Source organism: Pelmatolapia mariae, linkage group LG3_W (assembly GCF_036321145.2).
Source record: "Pelmatolapia mariae isolate MD_Pm_ZW linkage group LG3_W, Pm_UMD_F_2, whole genome shotgun sequence".
Classification (NCBI taxonomy): domain Eukaryota; kingdom Metazoa; phylum Chordata; class Actinopteri; order Cichliformes; family Cichlidae; genus Pelmatolapia; species Pelmatolapia mariae.
Genome location: NC_086229.1, coordinates 77,012,460 through 77,035,236, shown reverse-complemented (window position 1 = coordinate 77,035,236; position 22,777 = coordinate 77,012,460). Strand labels below are relative to the sequence as shown.

The window sequence follows — 22,777 nt, the reverse complement described above, 5'->3', positions numbered from 1 at the left end:
TTATTTAATTGTCTGGAAAACAAAACAAAACAAAAAGAAACATTAAAACGTCATGGGTTTAAAATGTTTTCTTATTCAGGTTAGGACTTGTCTAGCTGACTTTGACTGAATCGCGTCAGCAGTTCTTCACAGGAATACGCCCCACCCCAATAAACCCCCCTGAGGCCCAAACAGGAATTCACACAAACTATGCCTTGTGTGTGAGCAAAGTGTTTACACTGCGTGAGGTTCTGAAATCTCACTGATGACAAAAGATTTCTAAAATTAATTTAAAAAAAAAATTAAAAGACAAACACTTTTTAAAATAATGAGAATAAAACTGAAACTTAAAAACAATAAAAACAAAAATAAAATAAAATGTTGCTTGTTAGGATTTCTATAGATTACCAAACATGAAATAAAGCCATTATAAAGCTTCTCACACAGTGATACGTCATGTATTACTATCACATTACAGATGATTTACACGTGTTTGAGTTTGTAATAAACGAGCATCTCTGTCCAGACTAAGCAAACCTGCTCTGCATGTGATGTTTTTGAATGCGCTCCATTAATAAACTGCCGAGGCTCATGATTCTGGAGGATAACTGGAAATGACCCAAATGATATAACTGCATCTGTTTAACTGGAGGTGAAATAGAAAAAAATCTTCATGTTATTAGCTGTGGTCTCACATCTGGCCAGATGCACCTGAGATAGCCTATTAGTTCTCTGCTCTTCATTTCCTTTGTTTGTTTGTTTTGCAGGTGCTGCTGTAACCAGACTAAACGGGGTGTGAGGCCCTTTTTGGCACAAAGGGCCTCACACCTCTTTGTGTCGAAGCGGCTTTAAATAATAACAGATTACAGCAGAAACCCACCCAAAACACCACCAACTGTTTCTGAGAACCGTGAACAGCTTTTTTCCCGAGAGGGTTCTCTCTCTCTCTCTCTCTCTCTCTCTCTCTCTCTCTCTCTCTCTCTCTCTCTCTCGCTCCCTCTTTTAAGGATTTCATCAAACAACTCCCAAGACTATAATTATGACTTGGCTCTTCTCGTGTGAGGGAGTGAAACAACAGTCAGTGTGACTGACTTCTAAATATTGGAGCTGGCGATAACGACAGCCTGCTCCTCCACCCGTCAGAACAACTCAAACTAGAGTAAAAGGTAAAAGAGCTTCTCCAGTCTTGCAATTCCACGGTGAAATTCGGGCGGGGGGTCGTGGGATATATGGATAGCCCACGGCAGGTGAAGGACTGCAGTTCGGTGCATTTGAATTTTTGACGTTTTGGCTTCAACCTTCTTCTAAATTAGCCGGAATATAATCTATCAGCCCGTCTTATCTCTCCCTCTCTCTCTATCAGTGCCATGGTTTGACACGTGGTGATTTAAAGAAAAGGAGGAGGGGGGGTCCACAGAGGCGGGGTGAGCTTTCAAGAGCGAGACCCTTCCACATGCTGTCAGGAGTTGGAAATGTGGAGCACCAGAGGAGCGCAGCGCGCCACGCCGAGAGCGCACGGGAACTTGTAGAGAGCAGTCCTGCTCTTATTATCGTCATCCCCTCTACTTTTTATTGCCTCGTTAAAATAAGGTAATAATAATAATAAAATCACTATGGATACTTAGTATTTCTCCGTGCAAATACCCTGGAGCATTTTTCTTTTCTCGAAGGAGCATTCCGGTTGATGTTCATATGACTGATTTCTACTCGAGGCTATAGGAGAAACTGCGAAATGGAGACGTTTACAATCCACGACATGCTGATAAACTCAACGGACCTCAACAGGATTTTGTGCAGTTTTGGGATCAAGAATATTTCCGAGTGCGAGAGCGAGCAAGACGTCTTACCAGAACCCAAAGGTACAGCGACTTTATCTGCCTTTAAAGCAGCAAAATGCCGAGGAACATCTTGTGCAATTTTAGACCACTCCATTCAAAAGTCCGATGTTTCTTTTTTTTCTTATTATTATTTATTTAGTGGCTCAAACAGCGTTGATTCTACTCGGGCTTGTACCGTAAGAGCGACTGCTTTGGGCATTTTTCGTGCGTCAGTGCGCATTACGCATATGGCTCAGGTCCTTCTCAAAGCCAATGTAGTCCGCTGTATGTGAGTAGTGACACATAATGCTGTCACTGCTCACTGAGTCCGCATATGTCAAATGAACTGAACTATCTTTGTGCACTTTGTGGACTTAAATAGAGACCAAAGACGCATCAGTGACGACGTTGTTGAGGCTAAAACCCCTAAACTGAATACAAATCCTGAAGATATTCCAGGTCTCTCTGGCTCCAACCTCTCTGTGGTTACAGCCTGAGTGCATATGAGTGGCTATTTTATAAACATTATGGGGGATTTTAGCATACGGGCTGTGCATTCATTTAAATAAATGTAGAAACTGGTATCTGTGTGCGTGTAAACTCGTACTGTGCCCCACTTCCACAGACATCAACCAGACAGTGCGGATCGCCCTCTACAGCCTCATCTTCCTCCTCAGCGTGCTGGGGAACAGCCTCATCATCGCCGTCCTGGTCAGGAACCGGCGTATGAGGACTGTCACCAACCTGTTCCTGCTGTCTCTGGCGGTCAGCGACCTGATGGTGTCCCTAGTCTGCATCCCCTTCACCCTTATCCCCAACCTCATGAGGGACTTCATCTTCGGCAACGGCATATGCAAGCTGGTGATGTATTTCATGGGTACGTGTCCTCCGCGATTCTTCATATTAATCGACAACCCAAGTTGTTTATTGTTGTTATTGTTAAAACATGACTATTTTAGTTGATTTAATCAGTTAAAATATGTTAAAATGCGTCTAAATGAACTAAATAAAGTTTCACACCAGTGCACATCTGGCCTCCAGTTCAAGGCTTCCTAACATGCCACACAAACATGACACAGTTCCCCAGCTCTGTGAGTTATTATCGTGTTTTGAATTGTGTTGGTAATGGAATCATACCGATGCTAATTAAAGTAATCCGAGGGCATGTCCAGAGCCCGGTTCATTTCCCTGCATTTTCAAATCCTCCCGGAGCTTTAACGAGAGTCAGCTAAAAACAGCGTGGCTCAGAGATGTTCAGACATGCTGAACATGAGAGTGGAGCTTTTTTTTTTTAATGAGTTTGTCAGTATAAATATAAAAATAGATAAAAACAGGGTGTATTATAAGATGAATTCAGAAAAGAAATTTGAAGGCGGAATTTGCGTTCATGCATGCACCAGCAGGTTTCTGGGATATCATCGATAGTTAAGGCTGTGCAATAACGAGCAGTAATTTTGGTATCGGTCAGATATCAAGTAAATGCAAGGACATTATTGGCGATACCAACACCGATACTGAAACTTTTAAACTAGGAAGGCAGCTCACCTTACAAAATCTAAACACGTTTTAATGACCATTAAAAAGACTTTCATTTATACTTCAGACATTTTCCACAGTGCATGTTAGAGGTGTAGTTTTATACAACACAGCTCATGGGCTACATACTGAATTTAGAGTAAAGATGCAAAGTATCGATCTGATAGCGGTGGTATCGATACTATCGATATTTGGATCGTTCCGCCCACATCTATTGCGAGTTCTTAAACCAATCATGATGAGGTGCAAAAAACAATTGCAACCTTGCATAATCACATGGCTTTTTGTTTTTTGCATCCAACCAGCCAACACAAGTCTGAAAGGATCAGTGACATCAAATGTAACATTCATCCACCCCCTCTGGACTGCACAGCCTCAATTTATACCACTGAGGCTACACAGCTGAAGACCATGATGCATCTGCTTCCAGTAATTTAGCTCATCACCATCACCAGACGTCAGGTCTCTGTTATGGAGACTTGAGGTCTCTGTTATGGAGGATGGATTCCCAAACCGGAAACAAGGGTCTAAAGATAGAGAGGGCTGCGCGTTGCACAGACTGCAAAGCCCCACAGGTAGATCTGTGGTTTGTGGTGCCGAATGGCATCAGTGAGTGTTTGGGGGCTTCCTGTTTCTTGTTTGTTTGTTTTACAGTCAAAAAGTTTAGACACCAAAGTTTTATCATTTCCATGCAGTTAACAGCAGATGCCACAATCTATGGAAGATTTAAACATTTTTCAAAAGTCACAATCAAAATATTTTCAAGTACTTTCAACAAAAAGCAACATAAATGGGGTTTTTTTCTTTGGAGTTTTTTGCTTTTTAAGACTCGCTGCCTCAGTTTGTCCTTCTGTGTCACTTCCTTTCAGAGTTTCATTTATCTTTATTCGGGCATTTGAAAACTTCCATACTGACAGCTTCAAAGGAGATGAGTCAGTCCCATCAGACATGTGAATCACATTTTCTCGCTGCGAGCTCTGTAATAAGGTGCATTCATTACCGATGTTGTATCTACTGCTAATATTTCATTTTCATCCAATTACACGTCCGCAAGGAAATGTGAGTTTAATTTTTCATTTAGCTCTTTCCTCAAAATCACAAAGCTCTCCCAGGATTGTTGCATCATTTGTCTGTTTGTGTGTCCTCTCGGATTGCACAAAGCAGCTATTTCAAGTGTGTTTGTGCATCCTGTTGTTGTTTCTGAGCGCGCCAATACTGCCGCCCTGACAGGCAGCGCAGGATGTGCTCTGTCGCAGCTCAGCAGTTAAATTTAATGTGGTGGAGCATTAACGTGTGCAGCAACATTACTGTAAACACAGTGACATGTTGTGAGGATGTTTTTCTGGGAGATGCAGCACACGGGGGAGGAGAGGAAGATGACGATTAACACTTATTAACAGACGATTAGTGCTGCGGCGGCATCTTTCTAAAAAATGCAAAGCAGGTCTGTGGATGAAGTGAGAATTGGCAGTCAAAGGATTACAGATGCCTAAAGTTCAGTTCTTACTTCACATGTATTTGTTTCATTTTGACAAAACTGGGTTCAACCAGAGGAGTCGCCCCCTGCTGGCTAAAAAGAGTGCAGGTCTAAGACGCTTGGGAGCCACACTCCTCTGCTCTCTGTTTCACTATCTGGTCTTTCTCTGCTCGCCTCTGTGTGTCCTGGCAAAGCGGACACAAGGCAGAGGAGACAAGTAAAGTGAAGAGAGATGTAAACATAATAAGACCAAAGTGTAAATTATCATATGAGTCATTTTGAGGCCATTTTTTAAATATATAATTTTCTAAATTTGCAGATTTAATAAATATAGATGGGCGTGGGGTAAAGCTGTCCTCTTTTTATAATGTTTCATTTTTTATGCTAAGCTAGGTTAATGGTCTTTTGGTTGTAATTTCGTTTTAAAGAGTGAATGCACTTGTTGTGGTTTTATATGTGGTGGTAAAGCCAAACAATTTCCAATGACTATTCTGTAAAACACACAAACACATACTTTCAATATTTTATGCTCAGATATGAGAGTTGCTTTAATTCTTCACGGCACAGATTAATCAAGCTGCTGATATGACAGCGTCACACAGCTGCTGCTGGTTTGTCTGATAATCCTGTTTATAAACAAATGTAACACATTAGAAAAAATGCAGTGTTCTACATTAGTCTGTAATGATGATGTAATGAATGAAGTTTCAGCCAATCAGAACTCAGCAGTGTGGATTTTCTGACCTCTGCAGGTGTCTCTGTGAGCGTCTCCACCTTTAACCTGGTAGCCATCTCCCTGGAGCGCTACAGTGCCATTTGCAACCCCCTCACCTCCAGGGCGTGGCAGACAAAATCCCACGCTGCCAAGGTCATCACTGCCACCTGGTTGGGGTCTTTTATACTGATGCTGCCCTACCCCATTTTTAGCACCCTCAAGCCCTTCACCCGGCTCAACAACAGCACCGGGCACATGTGCCGCCTGGTGTGGCCCAACGACATCATCCAGCAGTCCTGGTGAGCTGAAAAAAAACCCCCAAAAAGTGCACTGCTAAACTGTCCTTCTGAGGCATCTTCACACTTGGATGTACTTGGCCTGAGAGGTAGCAAAAAATAGCCCTTTGCTAATTTCAGATGGGCACTTTATTGATTTTCCCAGCTTGGTGCTGCTGGCGAGAGACGACCTTTTGGGAAGATCTTTATGCGAGACACAGATTTGACTCTTCAAAGTAAAAGTTTTCATTTTTCAGTTGCTGCTAATGTTGTTAATCAGTCAAGACAAATGCTGCACAGGAAGATTTAAAATTTAAACGCTCAACAATTAAGCAATTAAATATATAAAATAGTGTAGAACTGACTGATGAGGGGGTTCTGGTATTCACTAAGCACAAACAGTAAGAGAAACATTTGAGGTATGTGTGAAGCTCATGGATTCTCTCACCCCACTCAAAATATCTTTCTTTCCAGGTATGTGTCCCTATTGTTGCTGCTCTTCCTTATCCCTGGGATCGTCATGATGACAGCCTATGGACTCATCTCAATAGAGCTCTACCGGGGCATCAAGTTTGAGATGTCCAACAGGAAAGTTGGCAGAGGTATGATACCTGAGCACAGAAAGTAACAAAAGGTTTTAAAATGTGGTTATTTTGAATGTTAACAGTTAAAAGCAAAGATCTGATTAACATGAATTTTATCTTCTTTACTTTAACATTGGGGCACTCTAGTTAAAGTTTCTGAATACGTGGGGTTTTTGGGGGGGACTGCTTCACTGTCTCAATGATGGAATTGGCGGCTTTGAACTTCTTTTTTATGCTAGTGATAAATCAGTTTATAATTATCTTCCCTTGCAGACAGACAGTCCAGCACTAGCAGCATTAAGCCAGGTGACAGTGATGGCTGTTACCTGCAGCCGTCCAAAAAGAAGAGTTTGACGATGAACACCGGTAGCTCCATGGTGGGCCGCGTGTGTGGCAGCGGCAGCTCCACGTCCAACCTGATGGCTAAGAAACGTGTTATCCGAATGCTGCTGGTCATTGTGTGTCTCTTCTTCCTGTGCTGGACCCCCGTCTTTGTGGTCAATGCATGGCAAGCTTTCGACCGGCGTTCGGCCTACCGTCTCACTGGCGCGCCGATCTCCTTCATCCACCTGCTCTCCTACACCTCAGCCTGCGTCAATCCCATCATTTACTGTTTCATGAACAAGCGCTTCCGCCAGGGTATGCTGGCCACCTTCTCCTGCTGCAGGTGTTTCAGGAGGGGTGGCGGAGGCAGTAGCGGCTTGACGAGGTCAGCTGGAAGCAGACTAACCCAAGGGGAAGCCGGCAGACCGCGAGAGGGGCCCAAGAGCCCTGAGCAGAATGGTCATACGTCACCAAGTGGAACCAGCACACGCTTCACCTACACGGGCATCCGTGCATCAGCCTGGAGTGAGCTGACTTAAGTCGGATTGATCCGTCTGTGCACCTAGTGTACTGGCCCAAGTGCAAGCATATGATGGAGAGCTGTGGTTTGTTGTTTTTGTGAAAAGCTGTCACAGTGCTTACGAGACTGAGCACTATTTTAATGTGACAAGTAGGCAGAGACTGTGGAGCAGATGGGGTGTGCCGTCCGTAAAGTCACAGCTAATCAGCTGTGACTTTATCATAAATGTTTCTATATAGCTTGCAGAGTGGCCGACTGATGCCTGTTCATACTTGCTTTTAGGGCCCACAAGCTTGTCGAAGAAGTGCAAAGTTCTGATGAAGCAGAGAATCAGTTCTCATTTTACTTGCTTTTGTTTTATACACGCTTAAAACTGCTTCTGAACTGTACAGTAACCTAACAGTATTTACACATGCTTCATTTGATCCACGTGCACTAGGTGGGCAGCTTTTCAAATAACACGCAGTGCCAAAGAGAGGTCAATTTTTATAATTTTAAATGGGTTAATTGATGCACTGATAGTTCAATAAAGTTTTACCTTTTTTTAAATAGCTTATCTAAAGATTTAATGATGTTAGTCTGAATAAATTACAATGGTGAAAAATGACCTTTTAAGCCAACATGACCTTTAAGCATAAATAAATAAATAAAACCCCATCTATCTTTTATAAAATGACAAATGAGAAACTAAACAAATGTGCTTTAGCTTTTATTTATAAATGACAACCACTGATTTCCAGTTATTTTGTAATGTATCCAAATGTGCTTTCTAAAGCTTTTAATATGTGTTATTCTTTGTATTATTAATATCGTTAAAATTGTTGTGCAACAGCAAGTTTTTAAACATAAGTAAACGCCGACTTAAAGAAAACATTTAACCTGGATGTCATCTGGAGCTGGAAAGTGGCTAGCTTAGCAATTAGCAATGTTATTAATGGCAAGAAAAGTGAAATAAAGCTATTAATGGCGGGAAAATCTAGAAAACACTATTGGTGGGAAATGTAAAACAGAGCTATTAATGGCAGGAAAAACTGAAATAACGCTCTTAATGGTGGGAAGAACATTAAAAATGCTATTTAGGGCGGGAAAGTGGAATAAAGCTTTTAATGGAAGGAAAAGGCGGGAAAATGCTATTAATGGCGGGAAATGTAAAATAAAGCTATTAATGGCAGGTAAAAGATACTCTATCAATACGAAGAATCCTACTATTATTGGCTCTAAAGGTCACTAATATTTTGCTGCTTTTATATGTAATTCACATGTACAAATACAAATGTAAAAACATTTTATTGTTTGTTTTGCAATTATGCTATTTGTGTTAAGCTATTTCAATGCAAACTCTAGTGCGATGATTTCTGTATAGCTAGCCTGTTACGGGAAATGACACAAAAAATTTAACATGCAACTCCAGATTTTATATATACATAAACAAAAAAGTTCAAGCTACAAGTATAGTTTGAAGATTAGAAGGGTGTATAACAAGTTAGCAAGATGCTCTTTGTTTTTTTTGTTTAGTCTGACTATATTTCCACGACAACTTATAACCTTGTCTGGGACAGGTTATGTTCAGAGCTTTAATTTAAAACTGGCTGGGAGCGTCATGTTTTTTTTTACAGTCCATTAGTGTGACAAATTCTCTGCTGAAGGAATGTATTTTATTTATGTAACCTTTAAAGCTTAATGTCACTAAAGTCCAACTGTATTGTTACAGCTGCACAAATTGTACCTTCCCACTGGAATTTACATGTATTCATATTCAAACGATGTGAAAAATTTATAATTTTTTACTTGTTCCTAATTTGCTACCAAAATTCCCTCTATTAGTGAGACTTTAGCTATTACACCACAGATTGAATTTCAAACTTATCTAATCAGTTTTACAAAGCCAAGAATACCTAATCAATCAATAAAATTAATTTTACTTTGAGCTGGTGATTACCATGTCGGCTTTATTAGGCGGAATCTGAGCCAAAGACACCGAGTAACCTTTAATGTTTAAGTGTTGGCAGTTTAAAGTTTCTGAGCTCTAATGCACGGGTGTAACATTAGAACTAAACAATAGCTCTGAGAGTATGCCCAGCAGGAAGAAAACTACGGTCCTTATTTCGGGTTTTAGGTTTTACTAAATGAGCTAACGCAAAGATGCTTAGCTCATTTTGCTTGATGTTTAGCTCGATGCTTGTGACAAGCACCTCTAAAAGACATTGAGAAAAAACAAACCCCCTATTTGCACTTGGTTATAAGATGCATTTCAATGAATCAAACAAGTGGATAGCAGAGACACGTTGCTGTTAACACCTATTATGCATCTTCAAGGTGTTCAGCTAACCACTTCAGTTCAGTTTGTTACTAGCTCCACGAGTCCCACTAGAGCAGGGGTGGACAATTAATTTTCCCAAGGGGCCACATGACAAACTGGGCCCTCCGCAACAGTCTCAGTTTACCATGTAGCCCCTTGGGGAAATTAATTGCCCACCCTTGCTCAAGAAGGTCAAAGCACTAGACAAGCGCCAGTCTGGATGAAATTGAAATGTTTTTCAATAAACAATATGCTTGTATGGGGTTTTCCGGCAATTGACATCAGCCAGGACAAGGTCAGTTGCTACCACCACATCCTGCATCAATGACGTCCTCGCTGGGCACACACCAGGAAACATTAACTATTACACTACAAAAAGCACGTTGCCTAATGTGTCCCGGACCACCAAGGCAAGGGGTCTGAGTGATCACATCTCTGTGGTTGTTTACGCATGTATATAACACTGTCCGCTTGTGACCCGATTGCCCAAGATGCATTTCAAACCAAGTGTAAACAGGCTCGAAATGAGCTATAATATCGATATTTAGGAATTTTAAGCACCTAGCTGTGTAAACTTGTGCTTGAAAACAACATTTTATGTGTCGTCTGATCCCCACGCTGCAGATCAGCCATAACTCAATCCCAACACAAACGGCTCTGCTGCCGTCCTTGACCCACCTCGCGGGCACGCAGAGGCCTTATCTTTTCTGGGACTCAACACACCTGCAGCTCCTCTTAAAAGGGCCAGTTCCTGGCATTATCCAACCAATTTCCAGGTAAATGTTAAATATAGCAGCACTGATGTAGCAGCTTATTCACTGTAAATATAGCCCTAATGTTCCACTGTAAATTCTTACTTTTAAAGTGCAATGGCTGTGTGTTTTGTTCAACATCGAGGTAATGGGTTCAGACCTGAATGTACAAAAGTGATTCCAGTGATTTTTATTGCTTTGTAATATACACCTGAGTTTGGCTTTGGTGGAAGATGTTGTGATCTCCTGCAAATCTGCGATCCATCGACCATATAAAGTCAGTGCGTGCGCACACTTCAGCGAAGCGACTCAGAGCTTTTAACAGCTTTAATGACAGAGGACTTAAAGGAAAGACGATCCGCTGGGAGTTCATCAGATAAGAGCTCCATTTGGGCTTGGTAAATGCCCAAACCTCCCCACCTGCCGTCACCTTGCAGCCACCAGATGTTGAAGCATCATCGGACGCTGTTGTTTACACACCAAATAAATAAATAAATAAATGTCAATAATGGGTTATTTCTTCTCTTCAGCTACAATCATAATTCAAACTAAAAATAATCAAAGAATCGTCATAAAAAACCCACACAAAGTGAGATTTTACATCACTTTTTTTTATTTCTCATTTTTATGCCAATATTGCAAGTTTTTTTCTCATTTTTTTTTCTTCTTTTAATGACATACAGATTTGAGCAATGATCTGGAGCTGCAATATGTACAAAAAACAAACTAACGTTATGTTATAAAAAACAAAAAAAAGAACCGTCCCCTTTGTTTTTGACGTTATTGCTAAATGTTACAAACGGCACAGGTTTCTACCATCAGCAACCCTTTGAGCACTGAGTATACTACCACAATGACACCTCTGCTTACCATTTTTACTAGAATAATACACAGATACAGTGAGAGAAGTGGAAGATAGTGGAGGGGTGTGAGGAAGAAGAAGAGGAAGAAATGATAAATAAAAGGTGATCTGCAAGCTAAGCACAACAGGCTGCGTGTTAAAAGGCGGGAAAAGAAGAAAATAAAGGCGAGGAAAATGTGAGTGAGGATGAAACGTGTGAGAGAAATAGAAAAGTTAGCGCTCTGTAGTGCAAACAGCCGAATAAGTCTTGAGGAGAAGTAAGGCTGAGTGCGACAGAGAAAGGGCTCCACACTCCTTTTTTTTAAACTTTTTTTTCTTAAACACAAAAACAAAAGTCTGTTTAAAGCTGCCTCTCACTCTGCCCTGTTTTTGTTTAGCAGTGCATGAAAACTACATTATAAAAGACATTTGGCATATTAGAGGATACATACATTGTTCAGAGCTCATTATTAAAAAAACAAAACAAAAACAGCTGCTTTTGGAGGTGTAAAAAAAAAAAAAAAAAAAGACCAGACACATACACAAACACAAAGTGAAAAAGATCTGTAAAACAAACAATGAGATGGTGGTTTGTTGCTTTTTTTCCTCGTGAAAAAGCTTTATCGAAAGTTTTGTTTTTTCTTTAAAGAAGGCATGTAACATTTTTCTTTTTTTAAAATGACCCCTCTTATCTGGTTACGCTGTATCCTCCCTTTGTCCCTTAAAACTCCAGATGTTTTAAGAGAGAGAAAAAAAATAATAAAACTGTAAACCAGCTCGGATTGTCAAGGCGACACATTTTCGGAGAAAAGCGTGCATCACCCCTTTTTTGTGTGTGTTAGTTTACAACAAAAGTGGCGAAGCTGCTCTGTAGCCAAAGGGGAGGAAGGAGGAGGACGGGCGGTTAGCCTAAAGCGGCGGAGGCGAGGCGATGCTATGCTGACACTGAATTTAGAGCTCGAAGACAAAGAAAAGAAGTTACAAATCTACAGTTCAGATTTCGTGACCTCCATCCTGCAGAATAAAGGGCTTTGGGGCGGGGAGGGGTCGACCTGCAGCTCGACACGCTGCAGAAGAAGAAGCGCCAAATGTTGGGTTTTGATGCTACGCGGCGGCTGCAGCACCTTCTTCGACTTCCTCCACGTTTCCAGAACAAACAGGAAGCAGCCAGACTCAGGCAGCACGGCCAATAATGCACTTTTCTAGTTTTTTTTTTTCCGTTTTTAATTCTTTTTTTGTGTGTGGACATAAGACAAGGGGAAACTTTGTACCAATAATTTAAAAAATATCAATATTACAATATAAAACATTTAACATTAACGACACACAGGTGGGCAAGAACGGCAAAATGGGGGGAGAAGGGGGAGGGGCATAATTTAAACTTTTCTCTTATTAATATTTTTATTTTTTTACATGGAAGCGTGGGCAGGGCCAAACGAGTCTGTGTGTTCCTGTTTCGAGGGCGCAAATAAGAAAAACTGAAATACTTCATTAAGCACACATTCAAGTCACAGTATTGTTCTTTGTATACAGTTGTACTGTAATACTGCGATCACAAGTATTGCCTTTGAATCTTTTATCCACATTTATCAGACGTTTAGATCCCGGTGGAAGACATTTAAAAAAAAAAAAAAAAAAAAACCCACACCAATAAAAGTTGTTTTTTTCCTTTTTCTCGGAGAGGACGTGGAGCGAGTCTGACTCAATACACCGATTACAGCGACTGTATATGAAAGACACACACACACATACACATATATATTTGCTGGCTGGTGAACTAGTGCTCAGGCGGACAAAACCCGAAACGAAAACAAAAACTGATGAGATGACCTGTACAATATTGCTGTTATGTTTTGGAAATGCACATTTTCAGTAATACACATTTAGAAGGCCTTTATAACTCCTACAGGTCTCGCCATCGAACATGTATGAGTGCAACTACTCGGACAGTGAGTTCACAATGTACACACGCTTGCTCTGCCAACACATTAAACCACAGGACTTTTTTTTTTTTTTTTTTAAAGAAAAAGAAGAAGAAGGCTGAAAAAGAGCTTACAGCGCTCGTGAGACGTTGTACCAAAAAGTGAGAAGGTGCCGGGCACCAGCGTGGGAGTTTTTAAAAAAAAAGAAAAAAAAGTGGGTTATTGTACTTGTACACTGGGAATGAAGGCTCCCTTCAGAAGGCTGCTCTGCACGGGGAAGGTGGTTGGAGAGCCGCGGCGATGAGCTCCAAACAGCAGAGAAGCGAGGCGTCAGCTTGCTTTTGTGCTATGCACAGGTTCTCCCAAGGTGAGTAAACAGCATATAAGAAAACTGAAGTGTTTTTTTCTTCTTCTTCTATTTGAAGTTTTCAGTAAGGCCACATCAAATTGAAAAGTGTCTTTTTTCCCCCCTCTGTTGTTTTTTTCCTTTTTTTGGAGATAAATGCCACCAGAACTACAGCACGGACTGGAAGACACCTTTGCTAGGTGCAAGTTTTGAGACACTACATTATTGGATACGTTAGCAGTGACAGATAAAGGATATTATCAGATATGTGACTGGCTTACCTGTGTACACAGTAAGAATATACAGTACTAAGGCTATCCTTTGAAGTCGAAGACTACGCTCGGTACATTAGTTTGAAAGCGGCAGACGGATTTGCTCTCGCAGAAGACCGCTTTCATGTTCTGCAGATGTTGCTATGGCTCCGTGTGACATGTACTGATGTGTATACTTTCCAGGAGACACAGCGCACACAGAGTATTGCAGGCAAGGCAGAGGCGTTGCTTAAAGCTTTTCTTTTTTTTTTTTTCTTAAAGACTTCATTAAAAACCAATGATAAAAAATAGGCCCTCTGAGGTTTGTCCCCTTTCAAAAGCAAAAAAACAGAAAAAAAACAACAACAAAAAAAAAAAAACGACCTTTGCTTATGTAAAATCTAAAAAACAAAACAAAAAAAACCCCAACCCAAGACTTCAGACTTTTCCCCAAAAAGAAGAAGCAAGTATATCAAAATGAAACCCCCCAAAAAAGGCGTTTGAAGTAAGGTCACAATAACATACAGGTTGGGATTTTGGACCTCGAAGGGGAGAAAAAAATAAAAATAAAAACAAAGCCCAAGCTCAGAGGAAGAATAGAAACTATTTGGTAACAAAAGTGTACTATATGTTTAATACAAAAAAGGTATGGAGAAAAATGTACCTTTACTAAAGCTTATACAAGATCCTTGGTCCATAAAAACTATGTTATCGTCACGTTTTATGTGTGTCCCTCTGCATCCTTGCACTCCCTCCAACAACAACACATCCAAACCACCCCCGCCCCCACCCCTGATAAGGGTTTCAGACGTGAATGTGAGAAACTAAAAGGAATAATTACAAAAAAATAAAAATAAAAACGGAGCGGGGAGGATAAAGGGGAGGTGGGATGCACACGGTGGATGTACTGTTGTTGTGGTTTCCGTCCTCACAGCTGTAGAAAGGTGCTGGTGCTCTGAGCCTGCAGGAATTCACTCATTCCCAACACCAGAACTGGACAGGCAGGTCCCTAAAGTAACCACAGGAGAAGAGAGTGGGGGGGCTGGGGTGGGGAGGCGTGTCAAGGAGCACTTTATATACGTTTATTCCCATCAGCTGACAATGTTGTGATGTCACTCCTTCAGATTTCCCCCTGCGTAGGGCTCCTCTGTCCCACCGATTCTTTTGTTTTGTTTTCCTTTGCAGCTTCTTTGTATCCAAAATGAACGCAGCACTTTTAGAGTGAGTCAGTTTTGTTTATTTCCTATAGTCTTCATATACCTCAGGGTATATTTGCTCTCAAGGCATATTGTATGAGTGCCCCCCCCCCATGTGTGCGTTAGGAGACCACGGCTGCGGCGGTGGAGGAAGAAGATGTGACTCCTGCGTTGGAAGTGCTGTTGGAGCCGTAGACGCTGGAGCCGGCCTCCTGGCTGCTGTTGCTGAGCAGGCTCGAGTTGCTGGCCCGCAGGATCGCGCCGGCGGCGCTGCAGTGTGGCCTCGGTCCCGGCTCCGGCGTGTAGGTGAAGGTCAGTGTGGTGGAGTAGATGATGCCGTCGTTCCTCACCAACGTGACGGGCACCTGGACGGGCTGCCGCACCCAGCGCCAGCCCTCGCGGAAGGCGGAGATGTCGGGCACCACGCACAGCATGCTTTCGGCACACCTGCAGGGAGACACGATGATGGAGTCATACTGCAGGGAAGACTCCGTCTGGAGTTAGGGTGGAGCTTCTATTCGTTTTTACTTTGACTTTATAAGGATTAGACCAAATCAGTGAGTCACAAGGAGCTTACGCTTCAGGAAATCAGCTCTCTGTGGATTTTGGAAAATTGGGTTTTTACATATAAGAAACATAACACTGAAAATCAACTCATAAAACCATTTTGGGATTCCTGGTTAATTCAGCAAACATGACCAAACCATAACAAACCCATTACTGCCATAAAGCAGTGCTGTTTACAGATTCTCCAGCTCACACAAGGCATAATGTACAGTGAGTAATATATCAGCTGACAAATTCCCTGCTGCCCAACTTTATCACCTATAAGTCTAAATATATACCCAAGCAGTGCAGGGACCTCGGTACATGTTTAGACACATCCACAGAGTGCATGGGTCGGAGGCTTGGTAGACCTGCACTGAGGTAGGTAGGTGGTCACTTTGATGTTCCTGTACTGCAAGTGTGTCATGCTTGGTGGGTGGCAGTGATAAACACATGTAGATCAGTCGCTCGGAGAAACTCAACATGACAGGATAAGTTAAGAAAGGTGGATTTTACAAGGTATGTGTGGTATATTGTCTATTAAATACATACAGCTAACACAAAATGGGCAAATTATATTAACTAGTCTGAAGTTGCCACTAATAACAAGTATTAAGAGCAAGAGAGTAAACACTTTGTTCTTTAACTGAATCCATCATATATGCTCATATATTAAACATTGGCCATGTTTAATATGAGCCTGACTCTCAAAACATGAGGACAGTGTATTTACAAGAAATTCATTGTTCCCACAGCTCTGAATTAAATAAGCAGAGGAAAAGAGATGGATGGCTCTTTCTCTCTGATGATCAGACTGCTCTAAAACCTCAGCTGTTTTTTTCCCTACTATAGGGGCTCTGTATGACATCAGTGAAATGGGATACTCCTAATGTGTCCATCTCAGGTACACAGCTGAAAGGTAAATGGTAAGAGGACTGGTTCTTTTCTACTCCGAGCACTCAAATGGCTTTACACTTGCCTCATTCACCCTCACACACTTTCTATGTAAGTGCTTTCTTCTGATAAGAACTTGGAGTTAGTATCTTGCGGAAGGCTCTTTGAAGCATACAGGAGCAGACGGGGATTGAACCACCAATGTTCTGATTAGTACGTGACCTGCTCCACCACCTGAAGCACAGCTCTGTCTATGAGCACAAAAGTCCCGCCCACCTGCTGTGGTTTACGGGGGGCAGCCAATCAAAAGACAACTGGCTTAAAGGGAGGGACAGTGGCTTGTTTTACAATGAGGGGCTGCACCACGGTCAGGAATAGAACAAGTGAGGATTATTTCAAACTTTGAATCATGCAAAGCAACTCTAGTGAACGCCATAAATAAAGGTGGAAATTAGCAAACCAAAACTCTCAGTAACTACAGTATTAGATTATTCATAATGAACAACAATCTTGGGATAAAAAGAAAAAATCTAGCCACAGTGGTTTCTTTTCCCCCCCTTCACTTAACCTGGCACCCTAGAACATGTTCAAAAAGCAGCAGAATGGTGAGGAAGACACAAAGCACATCCCAGTGAATCCCAGCAAAGCCCCACCTGTACATGGTCTCAGCCTCAACGTCTCCGAACCAGACCCGCAGATTTGGAGTGAAGTTCTGTCCCGTCAGCTCCAGCATGGCGACATCCCCGCCGCCGTTTAGCTGCAGACAAACAAGATAAATAAACCTGGGATGTAGTGCAGGTGAAATGTCCTGTTAGAGGGGGGGGAATTGTAAAAACCAAAATTGTCTCTTCCGTATACCTGTAAGCTCTCCACCACAGGCACCGGGGTGACAGGCGAGTGGACGGGGCCCATGCCCTCGTAGAAGGTGTATTCGGCCTTGTCTGTGCTGATGATTGTCCAGGAGGCGCCGTCGTTGATCATCTCCTTGTTTGGTTCCTTTGGGCATGGAGTGGCCTGGTGGAGGGGGGGGGGTGAGACCCAAGACAACTTGACCAAAACATCTACCCACAGGAAAATAAGCCAGGCATAGTAGAAGAACTGAACTCAAATTCAATGTCAAGTCAGGCTGCCTGGAGCCTTTTTCAGAACGCTACAGCAATCATCCTCAGTCATCTGTGAATAGTATGATTGACTTAATCTGAGGGTGACACGACCGCAACCCTGAAATGATGCGTAGAGATATAAGAGTGACACTGACTTGAAACTGAATGATCCTTTCTTGGGAAAGGCACAGGTACATGCGCTCTGTGTCCTTCAGGTAGAAGGCACACTTGTGGAGCTGGGAGACGGGGTCATCGGCGTCCAGCAGCGCCGTCTGCTTGTCCACCTTCCGGATGATCTGAAAGGACATGAGAGGGGAACAGATTAGCCGACTGAACAATGGGGAAAAAGGAATAGCGCAGGGTGAGTGTTGGAGAAAATTAAGTGCATAAAACAAGAAAGAAACTGAATTAAGGAAAAAATTACAGTGATCTGGAAGCAAAGGGGAATGAAATGCAGGACTGCATGAGCAGGGAGATAAAGGAGGAGGGGGACAAGACACAAGCAGAAAAGACAGAAGAAAAGAAAACAATGTCACGAGAGGTTCAGTCAAAACATGAGTAATATGGAATAAACATCAGGCTGCTCCTTTCAGAAAAACTCAGTATTAAAAAGGCTTTCTGCTATTTCACGTTCAGCATTTGCCGAGTTTTACTGTGGATACGTCACAAAGGTAGGTTTAAATTTTATTAACTTAAACAGAAAAGAGGGGTCACTGCGTTTGGTGCTGCTAACCTCTATGACCGCGGCCCTTTTAAGGAGTTATAAAACTCTTGGGAGTGATCTTTGACATGAATCTAACTTTTGATAAACAAATTAATGATGTTGTTGGAACGAGCTTCTTTCATCTCCGGTCACCTGCAAAGGGGAAACCTTTCCTCTGGTTCAGAGACTTTGAGACTGAGCTATCCATGCCTCGATTTCATCTCGCCTCGATCAAAGTAACGCTCTGTATTCGGACGTCAGTCTGTCATTGCTTTAGCCAACAGCAGCTGGTCCAAAACGCTGCAGCACGGTCATTAGTTGGCACTTGCTAGTGATACCACGTATTGGCTGTCAGTTTGCAAACCAATTTTAAGATTTCATTAGTAGTTTTTAAGGTCCCTCTAGATCGGGGAAATCTGCTGAACAAATGCTCCTATCTGTCTCGAGGTCCAGATTAAAACACAGAGGTGACCCTTAATTTGTCATATTTTAATAATAAGTGAACATCTTTTGTAGTAGCCAGTTTATTCTAAGTGTGTTTTTTCTTCTTCTTCATGTCTGTTTGAAGCATAACGTGCCATCTTCAATATGCACGATGCGACGTGCCGCAGTGTTACATGACTCATCACTGAAGAATGTGATTAATGGTTTCAAATACTGTTGTTTGGACAGTTTTTGATATGGTCTATTAAACAGCTCTCACATTTATTCGATTATCTCCGCGTTTCTCTTAGTTTTAGACTAGTTGGTTGGTCCAGTTCACTTTCATGTGATTCGATACCTTAAGTATGTTAACCAGAAAAAAACTGGATTCGTCCATCCTTGCATTACAGTTTCATATTGTGTCATTTTTGTGAAACGGTGTGATTGTTACCAGTCTGGGCAGGGCCATGCCGGTGACGGAGCAGACCAGCTTGACCGTCTGGCCGTAGTGGATATAACCGTCTCTCACAGTGAACTCCTCTCCTTCTGACTCCTCATCGTCCACTGCAAACACCAAGCACAGGAACAGGCAGTCAATGCTGCAACCAGCTGCCCACACGCCTCACTGTGGTTTATACACTAAAGCCAACATTCAATCTATCAATCGGCCCGTCACTTTCTTTGTCTGTGATGAATCACATGTGTAATTACTACAACAAAGAACAAAGCTATGACTACAATGAACAGTGAGAGGGTGACATGTAGACAAGGTGACAGGCTGTCAAACTGCATCGCTGTTCTCGTGAATGATCAGAAGCTTGTGTAACAGATATGAAACCTGATGGAGACTCACACAGGTGGATGTAGAAAGCGCCCCACTGTTGGGAGCTGGCGTGAAAGTTGCCACCCTCCACGTGTAGATACCGCGTGCTGACTGTTTGGGAGCGCAGTCGGTTGAACAGTGCCACCTTGGTCCCCGATGCAATGCACACTGTGGGCGGAGACGAAAGCGTGGAGACACAGCCGGTTACATAATGCCCCAAAAACAACATGTTGCTCTCAGGTCAGCTGAGATAAGACTTCTGCAAGCTGGCAGGACAAGTCCTGTGTGTGGCACAGGTGTGCCACATGTGACATAACTGGGTTACTGGACACTCCATTTTCACTACACTGCCCTCTGGTGGTTAGAAATAGTATTGATCGACTAAACGATTAGCTCAAAACACTTTATTTTACAAAAATATTACATTAAATCATAAAAATCTAAGCATATTTTTAAAAGTAATGAACAAACTAAGGTTATAAAATATGCAAGAATAAAACAAGTAGAAAAGTGAATTTAGAAGTCACAAATTCAAACATTGTTTACATTTCAGTGCAAGATGGAAATAATGCAAATCAGCAGCTTAATTTAAGCTTTAATCAAGGCTTTAAGCTTTTTCTCAATAGCCTCATAATGGCTCAGAAAACCCCCACATGTGCCTTCTTATTGGCTCCCTAAAGAAGAAAAAAAGTCCAACCTTATTTACTGTCAAATGTTTTGGTGCAGGAATTGGGGAGACGCCCATTGGTGCTTAAATACTGTAAAAACAAAACTATGTCTTCTACGTGCCTCCTTCTCCTGTTCAACATTCATCCAAGGTTTTAACCTCTATTCTTGTCTTCACTTCTAGTCTTTTGTATCAAAGCAGTCTTTCTGCCTGGACTCTGGTTAGATTTTGGTCTCATTTACGCTCTTACTTCGTCTAAACATACCCCCGCCCCCCCAAAAAATCCCATCTACACACATGTGTTAGTAAAGGCATGTTCACTCCAGCTGATCCATACTTTTACAGGGTAAGTGAATCTTAGATGAGATACAACCAATCCAATGTTTTCCAGCTGCAGTGAGAATCAAAGTACTTTTCCCTGAGCTGCTAATGAAGCTCTGCTGACTCTGTGGTAAATGCAATCAAGTCTTCACAGTAAAAGCATCCTGCCAGTTACCTAAGGCATTGCTCCGAGTGTAAAGCAGCAACAGCGGGACGTTTTCAGTTTACATCAGTATTAACTTACAACACTGACAGGCCTGAAAACAAACCATAAAATAAACTGCAAAAGTGCCGAGAGCCTCACAGAGAGAGCCAGTTTACAAACAGATGTCAGGGTACGAGGCCGGCACGTCCGGGCCGTGGTCTGTACCGCTGTACCGAATATCTTGAATGATTTTGCGGCTCGAGCGTGCCAACCAAAAGAGAGACCCGTGAAACACTCTAGCTGGTTATGCAGTAAATCATGATGGTGTGTTAAGCGCATGTTAATATGTTTAAGGCTGTTGTCAGGGTTTAAATTTACAGCTCTGGCAGACTGAGCTACACACTGATTTGACACGAAGAGTGAATCTAAAAGGTAAACACTCACAGCGAAGCTCTGTAAACTTATCACAAATGACTCACAGTCAGCATTTTTGAGGGACTGCTTCTTTTTGGAGGGCTTGGAGATGACTTTGATCCTCTTGCTGAGGAAGACGCCGATGTCCGCGCTGTTGCCGTAGAACATCTTGACAGACAACATGAAGTGCTTTCTCTTGTCAGAGTCGGATATGTACAAGGTTTTGGCTGTGCAATAATTCTGAATCAGGAGGCAGAAAAAGAAAGAAACAATCAGATTCATTTCTGTTAATGCATATTAAGCATATTAATCAGACTACAGCAGAAAAACAAGCTCCAAATGTGCTGGAGGCATGTGACAGATTTCCTGTTTCTTTACTGCAGGGTACCTGGAGGCTATACCGCGCGGCTATGGCAGCTTCTGCTGAGTAACTTCATGTTCCTGTGCCAAGGTAAGTGACAGAGTGACAGTATGTGTGTGGGTGGGTGCGTGTTGTACCTTTCCCTCTAAGTTGAGCTGTTGCATTTCTTGGTCGCTGTTGCCGATGCCGATGAAGGCACAAGGCTGCGACTCCTGGTCGGAGCAGCCGTCTCGCTCCATCTGGTCCTTCTTTTTCTTCCAGCCGCTGCCCATCAGGTACACACAGGGAGGAGGGCAGAAGAACCTGGAACACACGACACACGTGCAGCTATAATCGCCAGCATTTACATCTTTAGAGGTGATGAAACAAAGTAAATTTGTTTTTGTGGTGATTTTTTGAGACAGAGATTTGTTGAGAGAAGCACCAGAGCTCTTCTTTAAATGTTTCTGTCTTTTATTCTCGTCTCTGTGAAGATGATCCCACACTGCTTCAATAATGTTGAGGTCTGGGCCCAGGGGAAGTCTCAATATGCCTGAAGGTGCTTCACTTTGCATTTTTCTATCCATGTATGCTTTTACTGCACTGGCAGTGTGTTTGGGATCACTGTCATGCTGAAAAATGAAGCTGCTGCCAATCAGATGCTTTCCAGATGATTTTACATGGTGGATCAAAATCTGACGGTACTTTTCTCGGTTCATAATTCTGATCTTAACAAGATCTCCAACACCACTGACTGAAATGCAGCCCAGACAATGACACAGCCTCCACTGTGTCTTACAGCTGTAAACACTCACGGTTGTACATCTTTCCTGACCTCTGCACAATATACACGATGACTGGAACCAAAAAAAAGATCCAATCAGATGTGTTGTCACCGAGTTTTAGTCGAGTTCTTGGGTATTGTGGCACACCTCAGCCTTTCATCCCGTTTCCCTTCCTTATGAACGGCTTCTTGACACTTCCACTGAGTCCATTTCTGATAAGGCTTTAATGAAGAGCCACATGCGTCTCTCAGGTCCTGTTTCTGGCAATGCTGGATTTTCCCCCCATTTCTGAATCTCATGACTTTCAGATACTGTTCATCTGCTGTAGGTGGTTTTTAGATCTGTTGCTTCTTTTGTCCTGAACTTGTATAAAAATTATATTTAATTATATTTGGAACTTTTTGTAGATCTAACTAAAGGAATGGAAAAACGGTGCGTTTTGTGACAGTCTGCTAATAATGAAGTGTCTGAAGATATAATGTTAAAATTAGTTCTTTGCCACGTTGTCAGAAACTCTGGTTCGTTCCTTGATTTAGGGGCGTTTTTAGGCTGGAAAGAGTCATAGGTCGATGTTAAGTGGTTTAACAAGCAGATGATAGGTGTAAATGTGGGGAAATAAAAAGAGAGGAGGATAAGAGAAAGAACAGAAAAGACCTGAATGTGCACTTCCTAATTTGAACCAGAAGATGGCACTCTTGCACCAAGCTCCAGCTGGAGTCCAACTCCCGGGTCAACAAGCTGTTGTGTACAGCTACAGTAAAACATCTATCTAAAGGCTG

The 22,777-nt window shown here is 42.2% G+C and overlaps 2 protein-coding genes across 4 annotated transcripts in view; one reads left to right on the top strand and one right to left on the bottom strand.

Annotated features, from left to right (window-relative positions):
• The first annotated feature begins 1,453 nt into the window (after nucleotides 1–1,453).
• cckar (cholecystokinin A receptor) lies at nucleotides 1,454–8,437 on the top strand. 2 transcript variants are annotated; one of them, XM_063469934.1, is made up of 6 exons: nucleotides 1,454–1,569; nucleotides 1,699–1,838; nucleotides 2,422–2,673; nucleotides 5,562–5,823; nucleotides 6,274–6,401; nucleotides 6,657–8,437. In XM_063469934.1, exons 2-6 carry the CDS (start codon nucleotides 1,712–1,714, stop codon nucleotides 7,244–7,246), a joined length of 1,359 nt encoding a protein of 452 aa, XP_063326004.1. In that variant the 5' UTR covers nucleotides 1,454–1,569; nucleotides 1,699–1,711; the 3' UTR covers nucleotides 7,247–8,437. The 2 variants fall into 2 exon arrangements, with proteins under 2 accessions (XP_063326004.1, XP_063326002.1); XM_063469932.1 differs by having other exon boundaries at nucleotides 1,650–1,838.
• Nucleotides 8,438–10,885: 2,448 nt separating this feature from the next.
• The window catches only part of rbpjb (recombination signal binding protein for immunoglobulin kappa J region b), a 65,028-nt gene continuing 53,136 nt past the window's right edge, over nucleotides 10,886–22,777 (bottom strand). For both annotated transcript variants that reach the window (XM_063469923.2, XM_063469926.1), the window contains exons 4-11: nucleotides 21,372–21,537; nucleotides 20,939–21,113; nucleotides 19,357–19,494; nucleotides 18,955–19,067; nucleotides 17,533–17,673; nucleotides 17,133–17,288; nucleotides 16,928–17,031; nucleotides 10,886–15,281 (exon numbers count right to left, since the gene is read on the bottom strand). In XM_063469923.2, the coding sequence (XP_063325993.1) occupies nucleotides 14,957–15,281; nucleotides 16,928–17,031; nucleotides 17,133–17,288; nucleotides 17,533–17,673; nucleotides 18,955–19,067; nucleotides 19,357–19,494; nucleotides 20,939–21,113; nucleotides 21,372–21,537 (1,318 nt within the window). In that variant the 3' untranslated portion in view covers nucleotides 10,886–14,956. The remainder of the gene's footprint in view (nucleotides 15,282–16,927; nucleotides 17,032–17,132; nucleotides 17,289–17,532; nucleotides 17,674–18,954; nucleotides 19,068–19,356; nucleotides 19,495–20,938; nucleotides 21,114–21,371; nucleotides 21,538–22,777) is intronic.

What these genes read in the sequence shown, in the direction of transcription:
- cckar (XM_063469934.1), top strand. Translation starts at nt 1,712, where the DNA reads ATGGAGACGTTTACAATCCACGACATGCTGATAAACTCAACGGACCTC. An exon ending in CGTCTTACCAGAACCCAAAG is followed by an intron (nt 1,839 to 2,421) that starts GTACAGCGACTT and finishes CCACTTCCACAG; the next exon opens with ACATCAACCAGACAGTGCGG. An exon ending in GCTGGTGATGTATTTCATGG is followed by an intron (nt 2,674 to 5,561) that starts GTACGTGTCCTC and finishes TGACCTCTGCAG; the next exon opens with GTGTCTCTGTGAGCGTCTCC.